Source organism: Mastigoproctus giganteus, chromosome 2, assembly GCF_048544385.1.
Source record: "Mastigoproctus giganteus isolate SK-2022 chromosome 2, ASM4854438v1, whole genome shotgun sequence".
Taxonomy (NCBI): domain Eukaryota; kingdom Metazoa; phylum Arthropoda; class Arachnida; order Uropygi; family Thelyphonidae; genus Mastigoproctus; species Mastigoproctus giganteus.
The window spans coordinates 26437474-26459087 of record NC_143576.1 but is presented as its reverse complement, the minus strand read 5'-3'; the positions used below and the strand labels follow the sequence as shown (position 1 = coordinate 26459087).

The window sequence follows — 21614 nt, the reverse complement described above, 5'->3', positions numbered from 1 at the left end:
AATATGAAGTCTGTCAGTGTCGATTAACCTGGTGATATACTTGTCTATGTTACCTATATTTGGACAAATTTGATGGAAAAGTGTTGTGAAACTTAAACAGTTGCTCTTGACATTTCTAAGGCTTTTTCTCATGTTTGGCATAAAGGCGTTCTAAAAAAGTTCCCATCTTAAGGCCCAACACTGTTTTTTCGCTGTTGGTAGATGGTGTCCTCTAACTTCTCCACTAGCACTGATGTTCCCAAAAGTTGAATTCTTTTTCCCATTCTTTTTCTCTTGTATATTAATGACCTTCTTCCATTGATTGGAAATCCTATCCATGGGTATGACTTTTAGTGGTGAGCTGGGCAGCTGAGTACTCGTGGAGCTCTGGTTTCAATTCTTTAAGCCCGTCGTATAAGTCCATCAAAAAGCTGAATTTGTGCTTCTCTTTGCACTCTTTCCATAAAAATCATACAAAGCCATCTTCTTGTCCATATCACATCCCTCTACAGAAGCAAAGGAAAACAACAAACAAGAGCTCTAAGAGAACTGTCGTTGGAAACTCTTTCCTGAGCAAAAGCATTCCTGTTACTTTAAACTTCCTGCTTTGCTGTTCTAGTCTGTGGAAAAAATTTGGTCCAAATTTAATTTAAAAATACCATATGAAACTAAGAAATACAAGTATAACAATGCTGCACTATTCCCAGGTTATGTGGCAGCAGCAGCATGTACTACACTATTGTAATGTTACATGCTGTGTGAAACACTTATATTATAAACTCATGCTTGCATTATTATAAATTTATAATTTATAGATTTAATTAAAACACTTCCAATATTAATTATATTTTAAAGAATTACATAGAATACTAAATAGCATTTACATTATTCTTATGTTGATCTAATGAACAATGGTGGCAGAATTGTTATGAACAATAAATTCACATAAAATTTAAAAAATCAAAATAATATAAAAATCAGACTTGTATTATTATAAATTTATAGTTTATAGACTTAAATAACAACACTTCTGACATTATTATTCATACTCCTATGAAATTACATAGAATAATATGCTAAATAGTAGTGTTTATAATGTTCTTATATTGACTTAATGGAGAATGGTGGCCGAATTCCCGTTACACATATTTTTGTGAAATTTCTAAGGCCAAGTAAGAAACAATTTCACCTACTTTATCACATAAACACAAATAATAGCTGCACTACTAATTTAAACCAAAAAAAAATAACAAAAATATCAATAATTTTTTATGTAATAAAAAAAGTTTCTTAGTAGATAAAAGTAATAAAAGAAATTTGTTCTAACCAAATGGAGTATTTAAGATTTATAACTAAATTTACACAGAATATTAAGAATAATGTTAACAACTCCTGTTAACTGTTGTTTCAGCTAAATAAAGATCTTTTTCAAAGTGAAAACAAATTATAAATTATTTGCCTTCGGTAACCAGCTAGGAATGGCTAAAAGGATTCATTTTACAGTTTATAGAAAACGAGCTGTTAAAAGAAAATTGATTTCTCAGATATCATAGCAAATTGGTATGAAAAAAAAAGTTAGGTTGCTTGTTAATGTTAATTTGCACTTAAGATCTTATAGCCAAATAAAAATAATTGTCTTGGAAATAATTAAAAAATATACAATTATGTAATTTGAAAATACTGTTTTTTATTTACTTTGAGAAATAGTTTTGCTCATCATCTCCCAAGGACTTCCAGCCAGTACTCTTGTTATCTTTCTCTTTCCAAATTTTCCTAAAATATCTCTGTGGATGTAACTGTCACTTCCTATTTTCTATTTAAATCCCTAACCAATAGTATTCTTTCTTCACTAGTTTCTACTGCTCTTTCTAAGATATTAAAGAATCCCTCTACTTCATCTTTTTTTCAGCCTTCAAACTAGACTGTATACATGGATAAATTTCATCATCCAACTTTCAATCTTAAATTTTGCCCAGGTAACCCCTACCAGATGTTTCCCAGCAATTAAATTTTCTTTCGAACTAGTTCAAAAAAGTTATTTCTACACTTTCTTTGCACTATATCTTATTTACAGTTTAAATTAATTTACAATTATTATTATTGTTTAGCTGCAGCAATTCCACTTCTTTGCCACGTTCTTCGTCATCATGATGAATCTATGTTATCTGTCTTGATGGTTGTTCCAGAAGTATAATTTAGTGCTGTGTGTGTGTTTTTTTTTTTTTTTTTTGGGGGGGGGGTGAAGTGTTCATGCACACAGAGTCCTAAATCCTGTGCTACTTCCTTTCAAGGAAATAGCAGAATTTATGTAGTACTAAGACACAAGTAGTATTAAGAATGAGGACAGTAGCGACCATTTTCACCTGGGTGATATTCCAGCCAGTGAGTCTCAATTGCTTCCTTCTGCAATACTAAGAGTTTTTCAGCCTGTAAGTTATCTAATCTGGCTAGCATAGTCTCGTATTTGCAGCCCATCCTTGTTTGTTTAGTAGCTTGCTCTCAAAAACCAGGCATACCAAAAGAATGAGGAGCAGACTAATTATCAAGATCCAGTTGGTATCCCACAAACTTTGCTTAGAGGATGTGGGGTTTCCTCTTGAATATAGTTATTCTTTTAAAGATATTTACTGTTTTGTCCAAACTCTTAACCAAATGTTAAGAGATTGGTTATGTAACAATGATATTAGAATTTGTTCCCTTTGAAGCGAGAAATTCAAAGAGAACAAAGAGTTTGAACGAGTTCTGCTTCATCTAATATCTATAACAACGTGTCTATATCTATAATAATAACGTGTTTTGTTACTGCGTATCTCATATATCTGTGTATCTTCAGAAATGTATGATATATGAAAAACATTATTTGAAGATGATGCATTGCAAAAAGCATACATGTTCAAGATTAAAAGTAAGTTTGGAAGTTTCTGGCCAAGGATAACATATACCTGTGGTCTCTCACTCTACTCTTCCTTACTATTCAGACCTTGCTCCCTCTGATTTTTTCTCATTTCTAAAGATGGAATTGAAGCTCACTCTAAGATATTTGCTGACAGGCATGTCTGAGAAGCATGTCAGACATGCTTCCAACAAAGGCAAAATTGCTAACCTCAGTGCTTGAATTCCCAGGTGGAGTATTTTGAAGGGGATATAAAACAAAAACTTTTGGGTAGCAGCTTGTGCATGCACAGGGGAGGGGAGTGTGTCATATTTCTCAGCTTATGTTTATCATAGTAGAAGACTAATTTTAAATGCCATTTCTCGAACAAAGATTTCTGAAGTAGCTACTTGTGAAACATACATTGTTACCATATATGGTATAGTATGAGCTTACAAAAGAAAGGTGTATTCTGATATGGGTGGTAACATTCTGCAGGATAACTTTATTACATATACTGAAAACACCTTTTCAATTTTACAGCTGAAATTTCTATTTGGGATAGTTTGAAAATCAATGAAAAAATTAATACCAGAGCATAAGTTTAAAATCAATATAATATAAATTATAACAAAAAAGATGCTTCTGCACTTGTAGAATTATTTCTCTTGGAAGAATTTGGTATGATTTTTAATAACGTTATGTATTTCCGTGTTTTTGCTCAGGGTATTGAAGTTTTAATTACTTAAAGCCCTAATTTAAAAATTGATTTTTTTTAAGAACTATATATTTTAATATTCTAAATAAACTTACTGGAAAAAAAAACTGAAATCGAAAAAAAAAAAAAAAAAAAACTGAAATAAAAAAAAAAAAAAAACTGAAATCGGAAAAAAAAATTGTACAGCTGTTGATGGGAATTAAAAATTGTTAGCATAAAATTCAAGAACCAAAGACAGACAAAAGGTTAAAGCTGCTGCAGAGAGAAAGTTAATATGGGTATCTTGAAAACTTAAGATTAAATATTAACTTTATAAGCAAGCATATGAAAGAATAGCATTAATTTCAGTAATATATGGTACATATAGTATATGCAAAAAGAGAAAATTAATAGACACACATCAGAAATTTCAGATAAAACATTAGTTTTACAAGCAAGCACACAGGGATAGCATTATGATCAGTATATACAAATACAAGAAAGATAATTATATTCTTGTTTAATTTTTCTACTTAAAAATTATGCTAATCTGACAGCTATTAAAATAGTTGTCAAACTAACTTAAATATTATGATAAAACAATTGAGAGAAAACAAATGATTAACAGGAAGTATAATAGAATTATACAAGAAAACTCTACTTTAATGCTATTCCTGAATAGTACATAAAGCTGGAAGCTGAAATGTGCAATATTGCCTAACTCACCGGTTTCAGCATATGACGGCTCCTCTCAAGCACAAATTGACAAAACTGGACATTAGAGCTGCCTGGAAAATGGTGGCCCTTCATCTTGAGTGATTAGCAGAGACACAGAAAGCCATAGCAGAGCAGCCAATGAGAGGCAGGCATGGAATAGGAAAGGAGAGCAGACAGAGTCAAGTTGCAGGATAGAGGGCAAAAGGAAAGAGCTGCAGGTACACTTTTTACACATATTACTGGGAGACAATGGAAGAAGCAACTCACAGAGATACTAATAGTTTTTCTTTCATATTAAAAATAACTGCATATTAAGGGTTTTCATTTCACCTAAAGATTCTTAATAATGCAATTCAACTGTACAACTCCTACAATATGCTAAAATACTAATAAAGATTTTGGCATTAAATAAGCAAAATGACTTAGCAATTAAAAGAGTTAAAACAAAATAAAATAATACTTACATCTTTCCTTTTAAGGTTATGAAAGTTTTAATTGATCAAAGTTCAAATTTAAATTTCTTATAATAGTCTAAACTCTACAAATAAACTGCAGCTTGATCCACAGTCATATTTATGTTTACAAACCCACATATATTTGTAAAATATACTTAAAAATGCTAACTTGATTACCAACCTGTTCTATATATATATATATATATATATATCTGTGTAAAAAAATGTATGCATTGACAGTGATATCTACTCTTTATGCATCACAAAACAAAATTTAGAAATTAATTATATATGACTATATACTATTGATTATGCTATTGCCATTTTCCAATTTTCATTTTTTTCCCTTGTCTATTCTTTGAAAATATGCATTTGTTACAAGCTGCAGGGAGAATTCAATTATTAAAATTTAGTAAGACACATATTAAAATGAATCCTGAAAAGTTGTTCTTTGATATTAACATTAAAAAAAAAAAAAAAAAGAGGTGAAATGGGTTCTTTCACACAATTTTATCTTGAGTTTATCCTCTTCATAAAATATACCTTTATTTCAATATAAAGTTAATTCAATATAAAGATAATTAATAAACAAAAAGGACAATTGCTGCCATCACCAACAGTGGAAATTAGGAGAGAAAACTTGATATATTTCTTATAACCAAGTACCACTTTCACAAGAATTCATGGATGCAGGAAGCCACTTTAACCCTTTCTAACAAAGATTTCTCATATCTAAAATGTAGAAGCGCAGAATAAGTGCAGGGGAAAAAAAAAAAAGTGTGGGTCAAAATGGCAACCCCATGTGGGTATCAATGGATCAATGGACAGTAAAAACTTCTGAAATTTGAACGGCAACTCATGAATATCGGATAATGTATATTAACTATGGAATAGTTATCATGCTTCATATGGTATATATTTAGTTATGAAATTGATCCTGATGAGAGAGGAGCATAGCACTTGGCGTAGAGCCTTGGGGAAATCCTTCTTCTTGTAAGTATGTATGTATGTGTGTGTGTGTGTGTGTGTGTATATATATATATATATATATATATATACACACACACACACACACACACACAAGAAGAAGTATATACTGAAATGATCAGTCAAAAATATATTGAAATGTCAGTGAAAAAGCTATCGATAAAATTTAGGAGATAATTTTGTAGGCCAGATTCGTGTAGGTCTTGAAGGATCCCATATCGTCATATTGTACTGAAAGCCATTTGATGTCCAGACAAATAATGACTAAGCATTCATTCATTCCTGAAGAAGGCATCTTGAATATTTGTCTCAGCTTTGATCATAAGATCAAGTGTTGACCTACAATTTCAGAAGCCACAACGATTTGGACTTAATATATTTTCAGTGTCTAGGAACCATGTTAGTCTGGCATTGATTATTTTTTTTCAAATGTTTTCCCTAAAAACAACTAGTCAGTGCAATTAGAGCGATAATTTTTTGATTCAGTGTGACCGTCACTTAGCTTCAGGAAGACTAACAAATAAAAATGGCAGCAGCTCGTAGGATAATAATCCTCTGAAAAATTTCTGTTGTACAGATGCAGAAGTGCAGTTAGGGAACCTTCACTTAATTGTACAATCACGGAATAAATTCAATCAGGGCCTGCAGCACTATTTTTTGACTGTGTAAGCACCTAACAGTTCAGCCATGGTAACAGGAAGACTACATGAAAGTTGGAAGGTAGTTTAAAGTTCGATTTAGTCTATTCAGTAAAGGTTTTATGCAGTTGAATAACTGGTTCATAAGCAGTCAAGGCTGAAAGTGATTCAAATGATGCATCTAGGGCATTAGTGATGTCGTAAGGTTCAAAAACGTCTGGTCTAGTGCAGAGAAGACCAAGGTATTTACCAGATTCTTTTAATTTTTTTTTTTTTTTTTTCCAGTTTGAGCCTCATTTCAGACAGGATGTAGATCTTCTGGAATGAGTAGAGAGAAGATTGTGAGGGGAACAAAAGGGTGACTTTACCAAGAAACGCTTTGGTTCTGCAAATTGCAGAACCTGGAAACTAAGCACCTGCAAGGTGATCTAACTGGTGTTTAAGGCTTTGGGTTGAGCAAGTTCAATGCTGGTATTCTTCCTCTTGCTTGGATTACACACACAAGGAGCATGAATCCAAACTGGGGAAGGATGGTTGCAGAATAGATGTATGGAAATTTGCTGTCAGCCAGCAGGTGGCTGATTGTTTGAATAAATTCAAGGAAGAACTTTTTTTGGCTGATGAAGTATAAGCTTGCTTTCTTGTTTTATTTGCCACTACTAATTCTAAACATTTGTGTATATATTTATAGCAGTAACATAACATAACAAGCCCATGTTTCTCTTTTACTTATTTGTCATACATGGCAAGCTTTAGCCCTTGCTTCCTTGAATTGTATGAGATTAGTAGTGGTTGGATGTTTATGAAATATATTATAATATTTATTCCTTTCTTTTCTTGCATTACTACAAGTTTCATTTCACCACACTTTAGGATGGATCCAGATTTTAATGGATGACTTAGGTATAGTGGATTCTGATGCTGTCATTGTTTGTTGTAATAACAATCAATTGCAGAGTTAATGTGTGGGATGAGATAATGGATATATCTAGATGTACCATTTTTTGATATTTTATCCAATTTGCTTTATCAGATTTCCATACTTTTTGTGTGTCAGTTTAATGGGGAGAGTTTATCCAGAGTTTATAGATTACTGGGTGCCTGATTAAAATATTGAAAGAACAACTGCTGAACTGCATCACAATGGCATATATATGTATGTATGTGTGAGCACTATTGTTTACCAATGTAAAGTTAATGTTTTTCAAGAAATTTTTCTATGAATTTTTCTATATGCTTTTTACCTGCTTCAGAGTTTCTAGTTCATATTGGTTGTTTGAGTAGGATTTTTTTCTGGAGGTATTGTCAGTGGCATATTCACAGCATGTGTGGCATGTTGGGGAGGTTGTTCTTTTGATTAGAAGTAGTAGTAGTGGCATGTGATGCAAGAAAGCAAGTGTATGAGTTTATGCAGCATCAGCAAAAAAAAAAAAAAAAAATCACACCATTCCCTCCAAATGCCTGTCCAGTTCCTCCTTAAATTTATTTAACCTATCAACTTCCACAACGACAGATGGAAGTTTGTTCCAACAATTAACCACTCGCTAGCTAAAGGCAAATTTTTGCACATCTATTCTACATCCGTCTTTTTTTTATTTGAATTAAGCCCCCTTAGGTTCGTAATCTGAACAAGTGGAAGGATCCCATCAGAATGCAGCATGCTCAATCCATTCAAGGCCTTATCACTTCAATCAGATCACCGTGCAGGTGCCTAGTCTCCAGCCACTGCAATTTGCAGTGGCTGGAGACTAGGCATTCCCCTCATTCCCCTCACCAATCTTGTTGCCCTTCTCTGTACACATGCAAGCAAATCTACATCCTTCCTAAAATGAGGCCTCCAGACCTGTACACATCATTGACAAAACCCCATGACCTGCCTTGGCAGCCTGTCTACATTGCTCAGAAAACTTCATATCTGACTGCACAATTACTCCCAGTTCTTTTTCATTTTCTACCACCTTAAGCATAGTACCACACAGTTGGTACATTTCTCTGGGGTTACTTCTACCCATATGCAGTACTTTGCATTTGTCAAGGTTAAACTTTAGTTGCCACTTCTTAGCACATCTGCCCAAATTATCTAGATCCTGTTGTAGTAGCACACTGCCATTACTGTCATTAATAACCCTGCCAACCTTTCTATCATCTGCAAACTTCGACACTAAGCCTGATATACCTATATTGTCAGGGAAACGGGGAACATCCTTTGTAAAAAGGATAGGTGGAACAGGACCAGGGTATGTCTGCCAGGGGCAAAGGTTGATGACGTTGTAGAGCGGATATCATCTTTCAAGGGCACAAAAGGTGATATAGTTGTACACGTTGGCACTAATGATATTAAGAGTAGGAGACCGGCGGAATTACTCAACAAGTACAGGTCACTGTTGAAAAAAAGCCGTGAAGTAGGGTTGAATTTGAAAGTGTCTGCAATTCTGCCCAGACACGATAGGAGGGAGTACATGATGAGAGCCTTGTCGATCAATTCGGCCGTGGAAAGATTGTGCAAGGCTCAAGGGGTAGAATTTTTTTCAGCCTGGACTGTACTTGTTAACAGGAGAGATTGCTTCTACAGGGATGGGATACACTTAAATAGAAAGGGTGCAAGAATATTTGCTGATGCTATCGAGGCAGTGTTAGGTGGGTCGGAAAACTGCTACTTTGGGGGGATACAAAGACTAATAGTTTAACAGTAACCGCAGGCAGAGGTGAAGGTGATTCTTGCACAACTTCTATTAGAATAAGAAGCGACCTGGAGCGAGGGGTGTTGGGGGTTTCAGGGACGGATGGCAGTCATCATGGATTAGTTGGGTATATGGGATGTGTTAGGATAACAAGGAACAGGCATAGGAGCATGTATGCCAATGCTAGAAGTATAGTAAATAAATTTGATGAATTTGAAGTGTTGGTCAAGACATCAAAGGCGGATATTGTTGGGATAGCAGAGACGTGGTGTCACAAAGATATAAGGAATGCAGAACTGGAATTTGGGGAGTACAATGTGTACAGAAAGGATAGACAGGACAGAAAGGGAGGGGGTGTTATGCTGTTAATTAAGAAAAACATAAAATCAAAGGAAGTGCACCCAGTTAATATAGATGAACAGTGCTCTGTTGAGTCAGTTTGGTGTGAGATAAGCACTGCAAAAGGAAAAATAAGAGTAGGAGTGTGTTATAGGCCTAATGACTTGAATGAGTACAATGAACAATTGTACAGAGAAATAGAGTGGGCCAGTAAATCAGAATGTCTTATAATGGGGGATTTTAACTTCCCAGATATTGACTGGAACTTGTGGGTTGGTCACTCACACACTAGTCAGACTTTTGTGGATTTATTGGATGATTGTTTTCTGCAGCAGCATGTTCGAGAGGCAACCAGAGAAAGTAACACTCTTGATCTGGTTATCAGCAGTGATCATTCGTGTATTAAGAATTTGCAGATAAAAGAACCACTAGGTGGCAGTGATCACAATGTGCTGAAGTGGGATTTACTCAAAGAGGTAACTACTGTCAGGGGTAAAGGAAAGGGTTTTTGCTTCCGTAAAGGGGAGTACAGTGGTCTCAGACAGTTTTTAAATTCTGTACAGTGGGATCAACTGACGATGTTACAAACAGTAAATTCTAAGTGGGAAGCATTCAAAGAATTAATCGTGGAAGCTACTAGACTTTATATACCGATTAAGAAATATCGTTCAAGGTTTAGGCCTAAATGGTTATCAAATGAACTAATGAGACTCGTGACAGAGAAGAAAAATGCATGGGATGCATATAAATTATCAGGTGACGCAGAAGCCTGTGGCAGATATAAGTTAGTCTGTAATCAGGTCACAAAGGAGGTTCGGCAGGCGAAGGCGGATTACGAGAAATCTTTGGCAAAAGATGCTAAGAAAAACAGCAAGGATTTCTTTACTTATATAAACTCTAAAAGGAAGGGGATGAATATGATCGGTCCACTTGACATCGATGGTTCGACTGTTGATGATCCTGCTCAGATAGCAAACAAACTGAATGAGTATTTTGCATCTACATTCACACATGAGGAATTATTACAATTTGAAAATGGAAGAAGGTTATCAAATTGTAGCAGTGTGCTTAATGATTTTGTAATAACTGAGAGCAAAGTGGAGGAGAAATTGTTGAAGTTAAACATAAAGGCACCTGGGGTGGATGGGATCTATCCAGTTATTTTAAAGGAGGCGGCAAAGCAACTGAGCAAACCCTTAGCCATAATTATGAGAGCATCCTTGGACTCAGGGGAGGTTCCCACGGACTGGAGATGTGCAAACGTGTCCCCAATTCACAAAGGTGGATCGAAGGGTGACACGAGTAATTACAGACCAGTTAGTTTAACTTCTGTTCCGGGTAAAATAATGGAGTCGCTGGTTAAAGATGCATTGCAGGATCATCTAGACAAGACTGCAGCAATAATTCAAACACAGCATGGGTTTGTTAAGGGAAAGTCTTGTCTGACAAATTTGATTGGTTATTATGATGTGGTCACAAAGGAACTGGATGCAAAAAATAATTTTGTTATCATATACTCGGATTTCAGGAAAGCTTTTGACACTGTTGCGCATGGAAGACTACTGTACAAATTGGAGCAGAATGGTATTAAGGGTAAGTTGCTACAATGGATAAAAGGATGGTTAAGTGGGAGAAGACAGAGGGTGGTAATCAATGGGTGCTGCTCTTCGTGGACTAATGTTATTAGTGGAGTCCCACAGGGTTCGGTGTTGGGTCCACTGTTGTTTTGTGTATTTATCAATGATATTGATGAAGGTATATCAGGCTTAATGTCGAAGTTTGCAGATGACACAAAGGTTGGCAGGGTTGTTAATGACAGTAATGGCAGTGTGCTACTGCAACAGGATCTAGATAATTTGGGCAGATGGGCTAAGAAGTGGCAACTGAAGTTCAACCTTGACAAATGCAAAGTACTGCATATGGGTAGAAGTAACCTCAGAGAAACGTACCAACTGTGTGGTACTACACTTAAGGTGGTAGAAAACTGGGAGTAATTGTGCAGTCAGATATGAAGTTTTCTGAACAGTGCAGACAGGCTGCTAGGGCGGGTCATGGGGTTTTGTCAATGATATATAGGAATTTTGCTAGCAGGGAAAAGGAGGTGATTGTCCCTCTGTATAAGGCAATGGTCAGGCCACGCCTTGAGTACTGCGTACAGGTCTGGAGGCCTCATTTTAGGAAGGATGTAGATTTGCTTGAGTGTGTACAGAGAAGAGCAACACGATTGGTGAGGGGAATGAAGGGATTCTCTTACCAAGAGAGGCTTAAGTTCTGCAAATTGCAGTGGCTGGAGACTAGGCACCTGCGCGGTGATCTGATTGAGGTCTATAAGGCCTTGAATGGGTTGAGCACGCTGAATTCTGATGGGATCCTTCCACTTGTTCAGATTACCAACCTACGGGGACATAAGTTCAAATTAAGAAAGGACAGATGTAGAATAGATGTGCGGAAATTTGCCTTTAGCCAGCGGGTGGTTAATTGGTGGAACAAACTTCCATCTGTCGTTGTGGAAGTTGATAGGTTAAATAAATTTAAGGAGGAACTGGACAGGCATTTGGAGGGAATGGTATGATTTTTTTTTTTTTTTTTTTTGGCTGATGCTGCATAAGATCCTACACTTGCTTTCTTGCATCATGTGCCACTACTACTACTACTACTACTACCTTTATCAATATCACTGATAAATATTCAAAACAATAGAGGACTCAACACTGAACCTGTGGGACTCCACTAATAACATTAGTCCATGAAGAGCAGCACCCATTGATTACCACCCTCTGTCTTCTCCCACTCAACCATCCTTTTATCCATTGTAGCAACTTACCCTTAATACCATTCTACTCCAATTTGTACAATAGTCTTCTATGCGCAACAAATTGTACCCTACTACAATTTGATAACCTTCTGCCATTTTCAAACCCTAATAACTCCTCGTGTGAATGTAGATGCAAAATACTCATTCAGTTTGTTTGCTATCTGAGCAGGATCATCAACAGTCGAACCATCGATATCAAGTGGACCAATCAGATTCATCCCCTTCCTTTTAGTGTTTATATAAGTAAAGAAATCCTTGCTGTTTTTCTTAGCATTTTGCCAATGATTTCTCGTAATCTGCCTTCGCCTGCCTAACCTCCTTTGTGACCTGATTACAGACTAGCTTATATCTGCCATAGGCTTCTGAGTTGCTTGATAATTTATATGCATCCCATGCATTTTTCTTCTCTGTCACGAGTCTCATTAGTTCATTTGATAGCCATTCAGGCCTAAACCTTGAACAATATTTCTTAATAGGTATGAAAATTTTAGTAGCATCCACGATTAATTCCTTGAATGGTTCCCACTTAGAATTTACTGTTGGTAACATCGTCAGTTGATCCCACTGTACAGAGTTTAAAAACTGTCGGAGACCACTGTACTCACCTTTACGGAAGCAAAAATCCTTTCCTTTACCCCTGATGGTAATTATATGTTTAAGTAAATCCCACATCAGTACACTGTGATCACTGCCACCTAGTGGTTCCTTTATCTGCAAATTCTTAATACACGAACGATCACTGCTGATAATGATCAAGATGAAAAAAATTCACCTTTACGGAAGTAAAAACCCTTTCCTTTATCCCTGATGGTAATTATGTCTTTACGTAAATCAAGTGTATCTTTAAGTGTAGCAATCAAATTACTCAATCAAATATTAAAGCATTAGGAGGCACTGAGATGTCAGTTTGTGTTGATACAGAATGTAGCTTTCAGACTACTGATGCATATGTTGACAATTTACCGGATAGCAGGAACTGCTTTATAGTTTCCTGGTATGAGACTATGCTCAACTTTATATTTTTGAATTTTTTTCTTTTGTTTAAAGTGGGTGCAGTCCTTTGAAAAAGCTGTATTTTTACCTAGCAATTCGAAGAACTGAGTTTGAGAAGTACAACTTGTGTGCATGTGTTCTTTAGAGCTACATGAAATAAAAGCAGCTACACCTCTGCAGGCTGTTTGTGAGCGACCAAATTTTTTTTGCATTTAAAACATCAGATCAGGTTAGGAGTGTATGGTTGGACCTAGCAGCTGAGGTACCTAGCTTTAATAGCTGATAGCAGATTTGGTGTTTTGAAAGTGAAGATGATTGTGTGAGGAAGAACAAGCATCCCATTTTTTACAACTATTCTTTTGGCATTTAGTATGTTATGGTAGTTTTAGTTCTTGTACTATTACTTCCTCTGATACATCAAGCATCAACCATAACCACTTTAGTGGAGTTCAGGGTGACATGACCTTTCTGAGAATTCTGCCTAAGTTGGATAATTTCAGCAGTCTCTCTCTCTCTGCATGTCTATGTTTCGTCATTTCAATAAGATCTCCTGTTCAAGAGAAGAATGTTGCATATTGTAATTGGCTTGTTTCCAATTCTTCAGTTTCTTTTTCATCCTACACCAGAGCTCGCTACAATTGTAAAGCAGTTATTAATCAGTCCAAACTAGATTTTGAACAGGCTAAGAGTAGAAAATTTGCTTCCTGCCCTAACGTAGCCCAGCATTCTGGTCATTTGCCAAAGCTATTGGCCGCAACTTTTGCCAATCTCTGCTCCCACCTCTGTCAAAACCAGATGGTTCTATTGTCACTTCAGCCAAGGATAAAGCTGACCTGCTAGCATCCCATTTTTCTTCCAATTCATGTATTAATGATCTTGGTAAAACACCTCCCACCATTCCCAACATGCTCCATTCAATGCCTCCTGTGGTCTTCCATCAGAAAGATTTTGACGAATCTTGATGCTAAGAAAGCTACAGGTCCTGATGGTATTTCTCCACGTGTTCTCAAAACCTACGCTCCTGAACTTACTCCTGTTCTTTGCTGCCCTTTTTTTCACTTTCTTATTCCAAAGGTGTTTTTTCTTCTGATTTACTAGCCAGTTCCCAAAAAGGGTGACAAATCCCTCCCATCCAATTATTGTCCCATTGCAATTACTTCTACTCTTTCTAAAGTAATGGAGAAATCAATGATCACCAGTATGGATTCTGTCAGTGTCGATCCACTGGTGATATTCTGGCTTATGTTACCCATTTATGGATAAATTCAATGGAAAAGTTCAGTTAAACACAAGCAGTTGCTTTTGACATCTCAAAAGCTTTCGATGGTGTTTGGAATAAAGGTCTTTTAAACAAGCTTCCATCTTATGGTTTGCCAACTGTTTTTTGTCATTGTTTATCGAGTTTTCTCTCTGATCCTCACTGAAGGTTGGTTGGTTGGTTTTGATTTTATTGGTGCATTAGCTACTAAGGCTATAACTCACTGAAGGTGATGGTTCTCTGTCTTCTAACTTCTCCACTAATGCTGGTGTCCCCCAAGGTTCAGTCCTTTTCCCAACTCTTTTCCTCTTGTAAATTAATGACCTTCTTCCATTGACCAGAAATCCTATCCATAGTTTTGCTGATGATAGCACATTGCATTCCGCTTTGCAGTTTGGGAAACCTCACCCTGTTTAATCAGTTTCAACTTCTCGAATATCTGCTACCAATTCCTTATATGCTGATTTCCATGTAATTCTGCAGTGAGGCAAAGACAATTTAGTAGATCTAAAACTCAATTCTTTCTTATATCTCACAAAAAAGGATTCTTCTGCTCCTGTGCTTATCTTTGGTGACAATCCGATTTCTAGGCAAGGTGATGTATCTCTTTTGGGGATTATCATGACCTAATCTCTCTCTCTCTCTCTTGGCACAAGCACATTACAAATATTGCTTCCTCTGCACCTAAAAAACTTGGTTTTTCTCTTTCACTCTTGGTGTTACTTTTCTTCCAAACAGCTGTTCACTCTGGAAAAATCGCAAATCCACCGTACTATGGAATATTGTTCTCACATCTGGGGAGGTGCTCCAAAACCTCTCTGATGCTTCTAGATTCCATTCAGAAGAGCAATTAGGTTAATTAATGACTCATCTCTAACAGAGTCTCTCCACTATGTCTCATAGATGTACTGTTTCTGCTGCATGCCTTTTCTACAGATACTTCCATGGGCACTGTTCTTCTGAATTGGCTTCTATAATTCCTGCTCTCTCTTTCAAAACATTCTGAACATGTGCCACCACTAGCCAACATCTGTTTACTGTCCAACTTCAAACTCACAGAACCAACTTTTCATCTTCCTCGTTTATTCATTCAACTGCTACTTTCCTGAAAATTACAGTCTACAGAAGTTCAAGTCTAATGTCAACAAATATCTTCTTTCGTCTTCTCAACCTCCAACCCAAGCACAATACTAAGTACTATAGGTTTTAATACCTCTCGTGTTTCGGGTCTTCATAAAAAAAAAATATATATTATATATATTGTATACTAAGAAAAAAAAATGATGGATTTCCTTTTGGGTTCCTACTCAAAAAAGTTTAAGTACAAAACAACTTAGAATTAACTAAAGAGAATATGACACTAGAACAGAAGTAAATATATCACTTGGAAAGAGCTATCCATGCACTGCACAGGAAAATCACTTGCCATTTGGGGTCAGAACATTATGGGGCCCTCCCTACCACTGTCTGGCTGCAGAGATAACTTCATGTCTGTCAGAATTGTAGCACTCAAATCCCTTTCTTCTTCTTCTTCCTCCTTTTTTTTTTTAAAGTGTATAAATTATTTTTGAAATTGCTATTCCCCAAGTAAGAATGTTTTCTCCTGCATTAAAACACAGCTGCTACTTCACTGACCATATCTGAATTTTATCTAAGTTGTCCTGAAGAAGCATTGTTTCTTCAGGACAACTTAGATAAATTTTATAAACTTCTATATATTTTAGATAAACTTCATAAACTTCTATATTCTTAGATAAACTTATATAAATTTTGAGGTTATTTACGAAAATTATAAACAACAGTGGTCCCAATACCAATCCGTGTGTGGGGGAGGAGGACCACTTCTTATAAATATTACAAATATGTAGAGAACTAAACATATAATTCAATTTTATTAGGAATTTTAAAATTCTTCCTATGAAACCAAAAATTATAAATGATATTACTTCTACCTCAGCAATAGATTAAGGTGAGCTGAAGAAACAGGAGGGAGGGCTATTTAAATTAATAGTAGCAAGTGAACTATAAACAACAGTGCTATAAGCAAAAAAAGACCTAGAAATAACAGTATATGTGTTTTAATTCTAAATTTCCATAAAATGGTTGTAAAATATTAAAGATAAATTACATCCTTTCAACTGTATGTATATAAGGTGAATTAACAATAAATATTTATGAATTAGTAAGTGAATATGGAAGAATCACACTGGTCCACTGTATATGGAGGGGTAATTATTGATGCTCCTGTACAGGTTGCTGACAAACTGAATAAATATACTGCATCTACATTCGCACATGAAAAAGTTTTTAAGGATAAGAATTCCAGAAGTATATCTAATCCTAACTAGGAAATTACTGAAGCTAAAAGTAAATCAGACATGGGGAAGATGGAATTTATTCATTTATGCTAAAAGCAACAGTAGAAAGTGGTAAGCAGACCTTTAGTCATAATTAGGTGAGTATCACTGGATTCAAGGGATGCCCCTCTAGTCTGGAAATGTGTGTATAGGTCTGGATGAGTCATTTGTATCCAAAGATGTTTCTTGAATATTCTTTTTTAAATTTGGACTTTGATTATTTGGTGTAGAAGCAATCACTGGGGGAGAATGAAGAGATGTCACTGGTACTGTAACAGCAGTATTGCTTGCTTGGTTCAACTGATTAGGGATACTGGACTGTTGCTGAGAGAGAGAAAACAGTCCAAGCCAAGTCGGAGATCGAAGTGTTTGACGTAACTGTAACATCAGTTTGGGTGGCTACTGATTGATATTTTTGTACAATACTGGTGTGTGTACGTTTAGTTATACTGGGAGCAATTAATTTCCTTGCTTCTTGAAAACTTATTCTATTTTCGATCTTATATTTTGCAATTTTTTTTGTTTTCAGTTTTCCACCTGCCGCATGCCCTAGAATAAACAGGATGGTTGCCTTTACAGTTGGGCGGGTAATTTTTTTTGCCGAGCAATCACTTTGATTGTGATCAGAGGATCCACATTTGGGACAAACTGGTTTATTCTGCACGTCATTTGAGAGTGGCCATACTTTTGGCACTTATAACATCTCAATGGATTAGGAATGTAGGGTCAAATGAGGCAAAGTAGATAGCCTGCTTTTATTGATGAGGGTAGATTTGACATGTTACAGGTGAAAATAATATTCCTTGTAGGTGTGAATGCACTGTCTTTTTTAATCATAATTCTTCTCACTGCAATAACATTTTGATCTTGAAGCTCTTGAGTTATCTCCTCTTCCATGACATCCAACAGATCCCAGCTGGATATAACCCATAGATGTGTATAGGGTTGCATGGGGAGAAACTTTTACTGGAATTCCAGCAAAGTTAGTAAGTTTTAGCAGTTTTTCTGAATGTCTGTGGTTTATTGTTTCCACTAGCAGGTTTCCTGATTGCAGTCTCTTGACTGTCTTAGGAGATCCTGCCAGACTTTCCAGGTGTTTCTGGATAAGGAATGGAGACATCTTACTGAGAGGCTGATCTGCAAGAGAGTGCATTATGAGAAATGCAGGAAAATCTGTTGCTGAGGAATTGGTTTTAAACCTCTTGGGTTGTGACATGTCATGTTCAATATCTATCTCTGGCCAAGAATTGTCTGCTCTGAAAGGAGCAAATATGGAAACACATTGTGATCCATATTTGCTCCTTTCAGCCTTTGGCAGATTAACTGTTCGCCAAGGTTTCTTGCCCCGCCATGGGGAGGCAGGAGCACTGTCTGTTGTGACCAAGTGTAAAGTAGTAAGTGTTAGTAATAAAAATATGAGAAATAAAGGTGGCTTTCTTTTCTTGATCTGTATAAGTACTTTTGTAAAAGGAGCGGTTATTAAATAAATATCTTCTTAAGGACAGGAACGTAAAAGAACTATAAATTGCTTTTAGACAATAGCACTTTAAGCACAGAGAAAACACTCGATCACAATCGCTTGGCACCCAGGGCTTTTGCAAATTGTAGTGTCGGGAAATGAGGCACCTGCAGAGAGATTGACTGAAGTGTTTAAGGCCTTGAATGGATTGAGTAAGCTAAATGTTGATGGCATTCTTCCTCTTGCTGAGGCTACACATGAGGTAGTATAAATTCATTCAAGTTGAGGAAGGATGGTTGCAGAATAGTTGTGAGGAAGTTTGCCTTCAGCCAGCTGGTGATTGACTGTTGGAGCAAACTTCCATCTGTTAATGTGGAAGTGGGTGAAGTGAGGTTTTTTTTTTTTTTTTTTGCTGATGCTTTTTATAAGCTTGCATCATTTACCATTACTAATACATCTTGGGTATATCGTTTCCTAGTGCAACCAACATCAAATTTAAAACTAAACTGATCATACGTCAGAGATTTGCGTTTCTTCCTATCCTTGAGGTCTGCAGGTCTTGGCAGATGTGATCCCACTGGACCTTCACCTCATGTACAAAGGTCTCTGCTACAGAATAAAACACAGAATCCCCACTTCTTGGAATAACCTATACTTTAGATGCAGATGTGAAACAAGAGAAACTCAGGATATGGAATGATATGATAAACATCTGGCCAAACCAGATGGGATAGATATCAGCCACACTGGGAACAATAATAAGAATTTTCATTTGCTACCAAAGAAAATTTGCTACCAAAGAAAAGATGTTATTAGATAGTTTATCCCTAGTTTTTATCCTTCATTCTTGATAACTGGTAATTGTTCCCTTAATTCAGACTTATTTCTACTGAGCCTTGTTAATTCAAATTCTTTTCCTGCAGTTCCAAGGAAACTTGAGCACATGTAATTTATTAATGTTCTAGCTACAATAACCTAAGATTAGGCTGACCATATGTCCCGCTTTTTTTGCTATGCGCTGGCTGTCCCGTTTTTTTAAAAAAAAAACTTTCAAAAATGCTTAAATGTTGGCACAACATAACCTATAACTGTGATTATATCGTAGGATGGGGGCCATCGTGGGTAGTTAGCATTAGCATTAGTAGAGGCATATGATGCAAGAAAGCAAGCTTATTCAGCATCAGCCAAAAAAAAAAAAAAAAAATTTCACCCTCCGTTCGTTCGAAATACCTGTCCAGTTGAGCTTTAAATTTGTTTAGGCTATCAACTTCAACAACAAGTGATGGAAGTCGGTTCCACCAACCAACCACCCGCTGGCCAAAGGCAAATTTCCGCACATCTATCCGACATCCGTCCTTCCTCAATTTGAATTTATGCCCTCTGAGGTGATTATTCTGAGAAAGATGAAGAATCCCATTGGCATTGAGCATGCTCAAACCATTCAAAGCCTTATACACCTCTATCAGATCACCTCGCCGGTGCCTAGTCTCCAGACTCTGTAATTTGCAAAACTTAAGCCTTTCTTCGTAAGAGCAACCCTTTGTTCCATTTACTAATCTTGTTGCCCTTCTCTGTACCCGTTCCAGCAGCTCTACATCCTTCTTGAAATGAGGCCTCCAGACCTGTATACAGTACTCAAGATGTGGCCTAACCATTGCCTTATACAAGGGAATAATCACCTCCTTATCCCTGCTAGAAAAATTCCTGTATATCATTGACAAGACACCATGAGCTACTCTTGCAGCTCGTCTGCACTGCTCAGAGAACTTCATATCTGCCTGCACAATTACCCCCAAGTCCTTTTCATTCTCCACCACTGTCAGTGTAGTACCGCAGAGTTGATACATTGCTCTGGGGTTACTGTTACCCATATGTAGTACTTTACATTTGTCAATGTTAAACTTCATTTGCCACCTCTCAGCCCATCTGTTCAACCTTTCCAGATCCTGTTGCAGCAGCATAGCGTCAGTAGTGTCCTTAACGACCCTGCCAACCTTTGTATCATCTGCAAACTTAGACATTAAACTTGATATCCCATCATCAATATCATTCATAAACACCGAAAACAACAACGGACCCAACACTGAACCCTGAGGAACTCCACTAATAACATTAGTCCACGTTGAGCAGTGTCCATTGATTACCACTCTCTGTCTTCTGCCACTCAACCATCCCCTTATCCATAGCAGCAATTTGCCTCCAATGCCACACTGCTCCAATTGTTGTTGCTATTGGGTCGACACAAGGGCTGCTGTGGCCAAATTGGGTCTGTTCATAGTTTATGTAGAGGCAACATATTGTTATAGATGTTAAATTATATTCTTTTGTACAGGCCAATACATTTTAAATATATCAAAAGTTTGTCTATATTTGCTTCATTTCCTATAAAATGAGACAGATCATGTGAGATATTCAACGATGAAAGTGACTGAAAGGTGTCTGACAGAATGGTTGAATTTAAGGGACAATCAACCAGAAAATGACGGACTGTAAGTTGTCTTTGACAGTATGAGCACTGCGGTGGATTTTTACCCAATAATAGGAAGAGATGAGTATGATGAGTGTATCCAATTCCGAGTCTTGCCAATGCCACTTCCACTTGTCTGTTTCGTTGGAAACCAGAGAGTCACAGCTTTGGTTCTCACTTTATCTGGTAAAGTTTATTGTTGGTGTTACTTTTACAGATCTATAACTATTTATCGTAGCATGCTTTGAGTATGAGAGATTTATAGTCAGTGTATGAAACCTGACGATGTTGTGTTGTTTAGTGGCAAAGTCTGCACTGTCATCTCCCGAAATGCCAGAATGGCCAGGGATTCAGCAAAAATTGATTGGACACACTGAAAGAGAACAGCTGGGAGTGAATGAGTTTCAATGTAGGATGAGAGGAGAAATTCTTTCTTATAGCAGAGACAGCACATAGCAGATGAGATGGAAAGCTCTACAATCTTACTAAGTGCTAACTTTATGCAGTGGTGGACTAAGGAGAAATCAGACCCTGGGCAAGATTCTCATTTTGGGCCCCACCTAGGGTTGCCACCTTTCAGAAATTGTAATGGAGGACACAGATGAATGGGTTAAAAAAGGTCTTCTTTTAATAAATATAAAAATACAGTTCTTGTATTATGTTGAAAGCTAAAAAGAGCCCTCTCCCTATAACAATTTATACTATAAAAAATCTTAAATTATGGGTGAAAACCTCATACCTTTTTAGTAGGACTGTCAATCTCTCGACGCTCAATCGCGAATGATTATAATATGAACTTACCCCACGTGCAAAGTCATAAAAAAATCAAGTTAAAATAGCTATTAATTAAAATAATCATGCCTTCAACTCTCATATCATGTCAAGGGAATCGGAAAGACG

At 36.5% G+C, this 21614-nt stretch overlaps 1 protein-coding gene across 3 annotated transcripts in view; it reads right to left on the bottom strand.

The window, feature by feature from the left end:
• Rbcn-3A (rabconnectin-3 alpha) overlaps positions 1–21614 on the bottom strand; it is a 980796-nt gene that overhangs the window by 127809 nt on the left and 831373 nt on the right. The window contains exon 49 of one of the 3 annotated variants that reach the window (XM_090388469.1): positions 4275–4358. The exons of the other annotated variants lie outside the window; for them this stretch is intronic. Within the exon in view, the coding sequence (XP_090244595.1) occupies positions 4275–4358 (84 nt within the window). The remainder of the gene's footprint in view (positions 1–4274; positions 4359–21614) is intronic. 3 annotated transcript variants of the gene reach the window in all.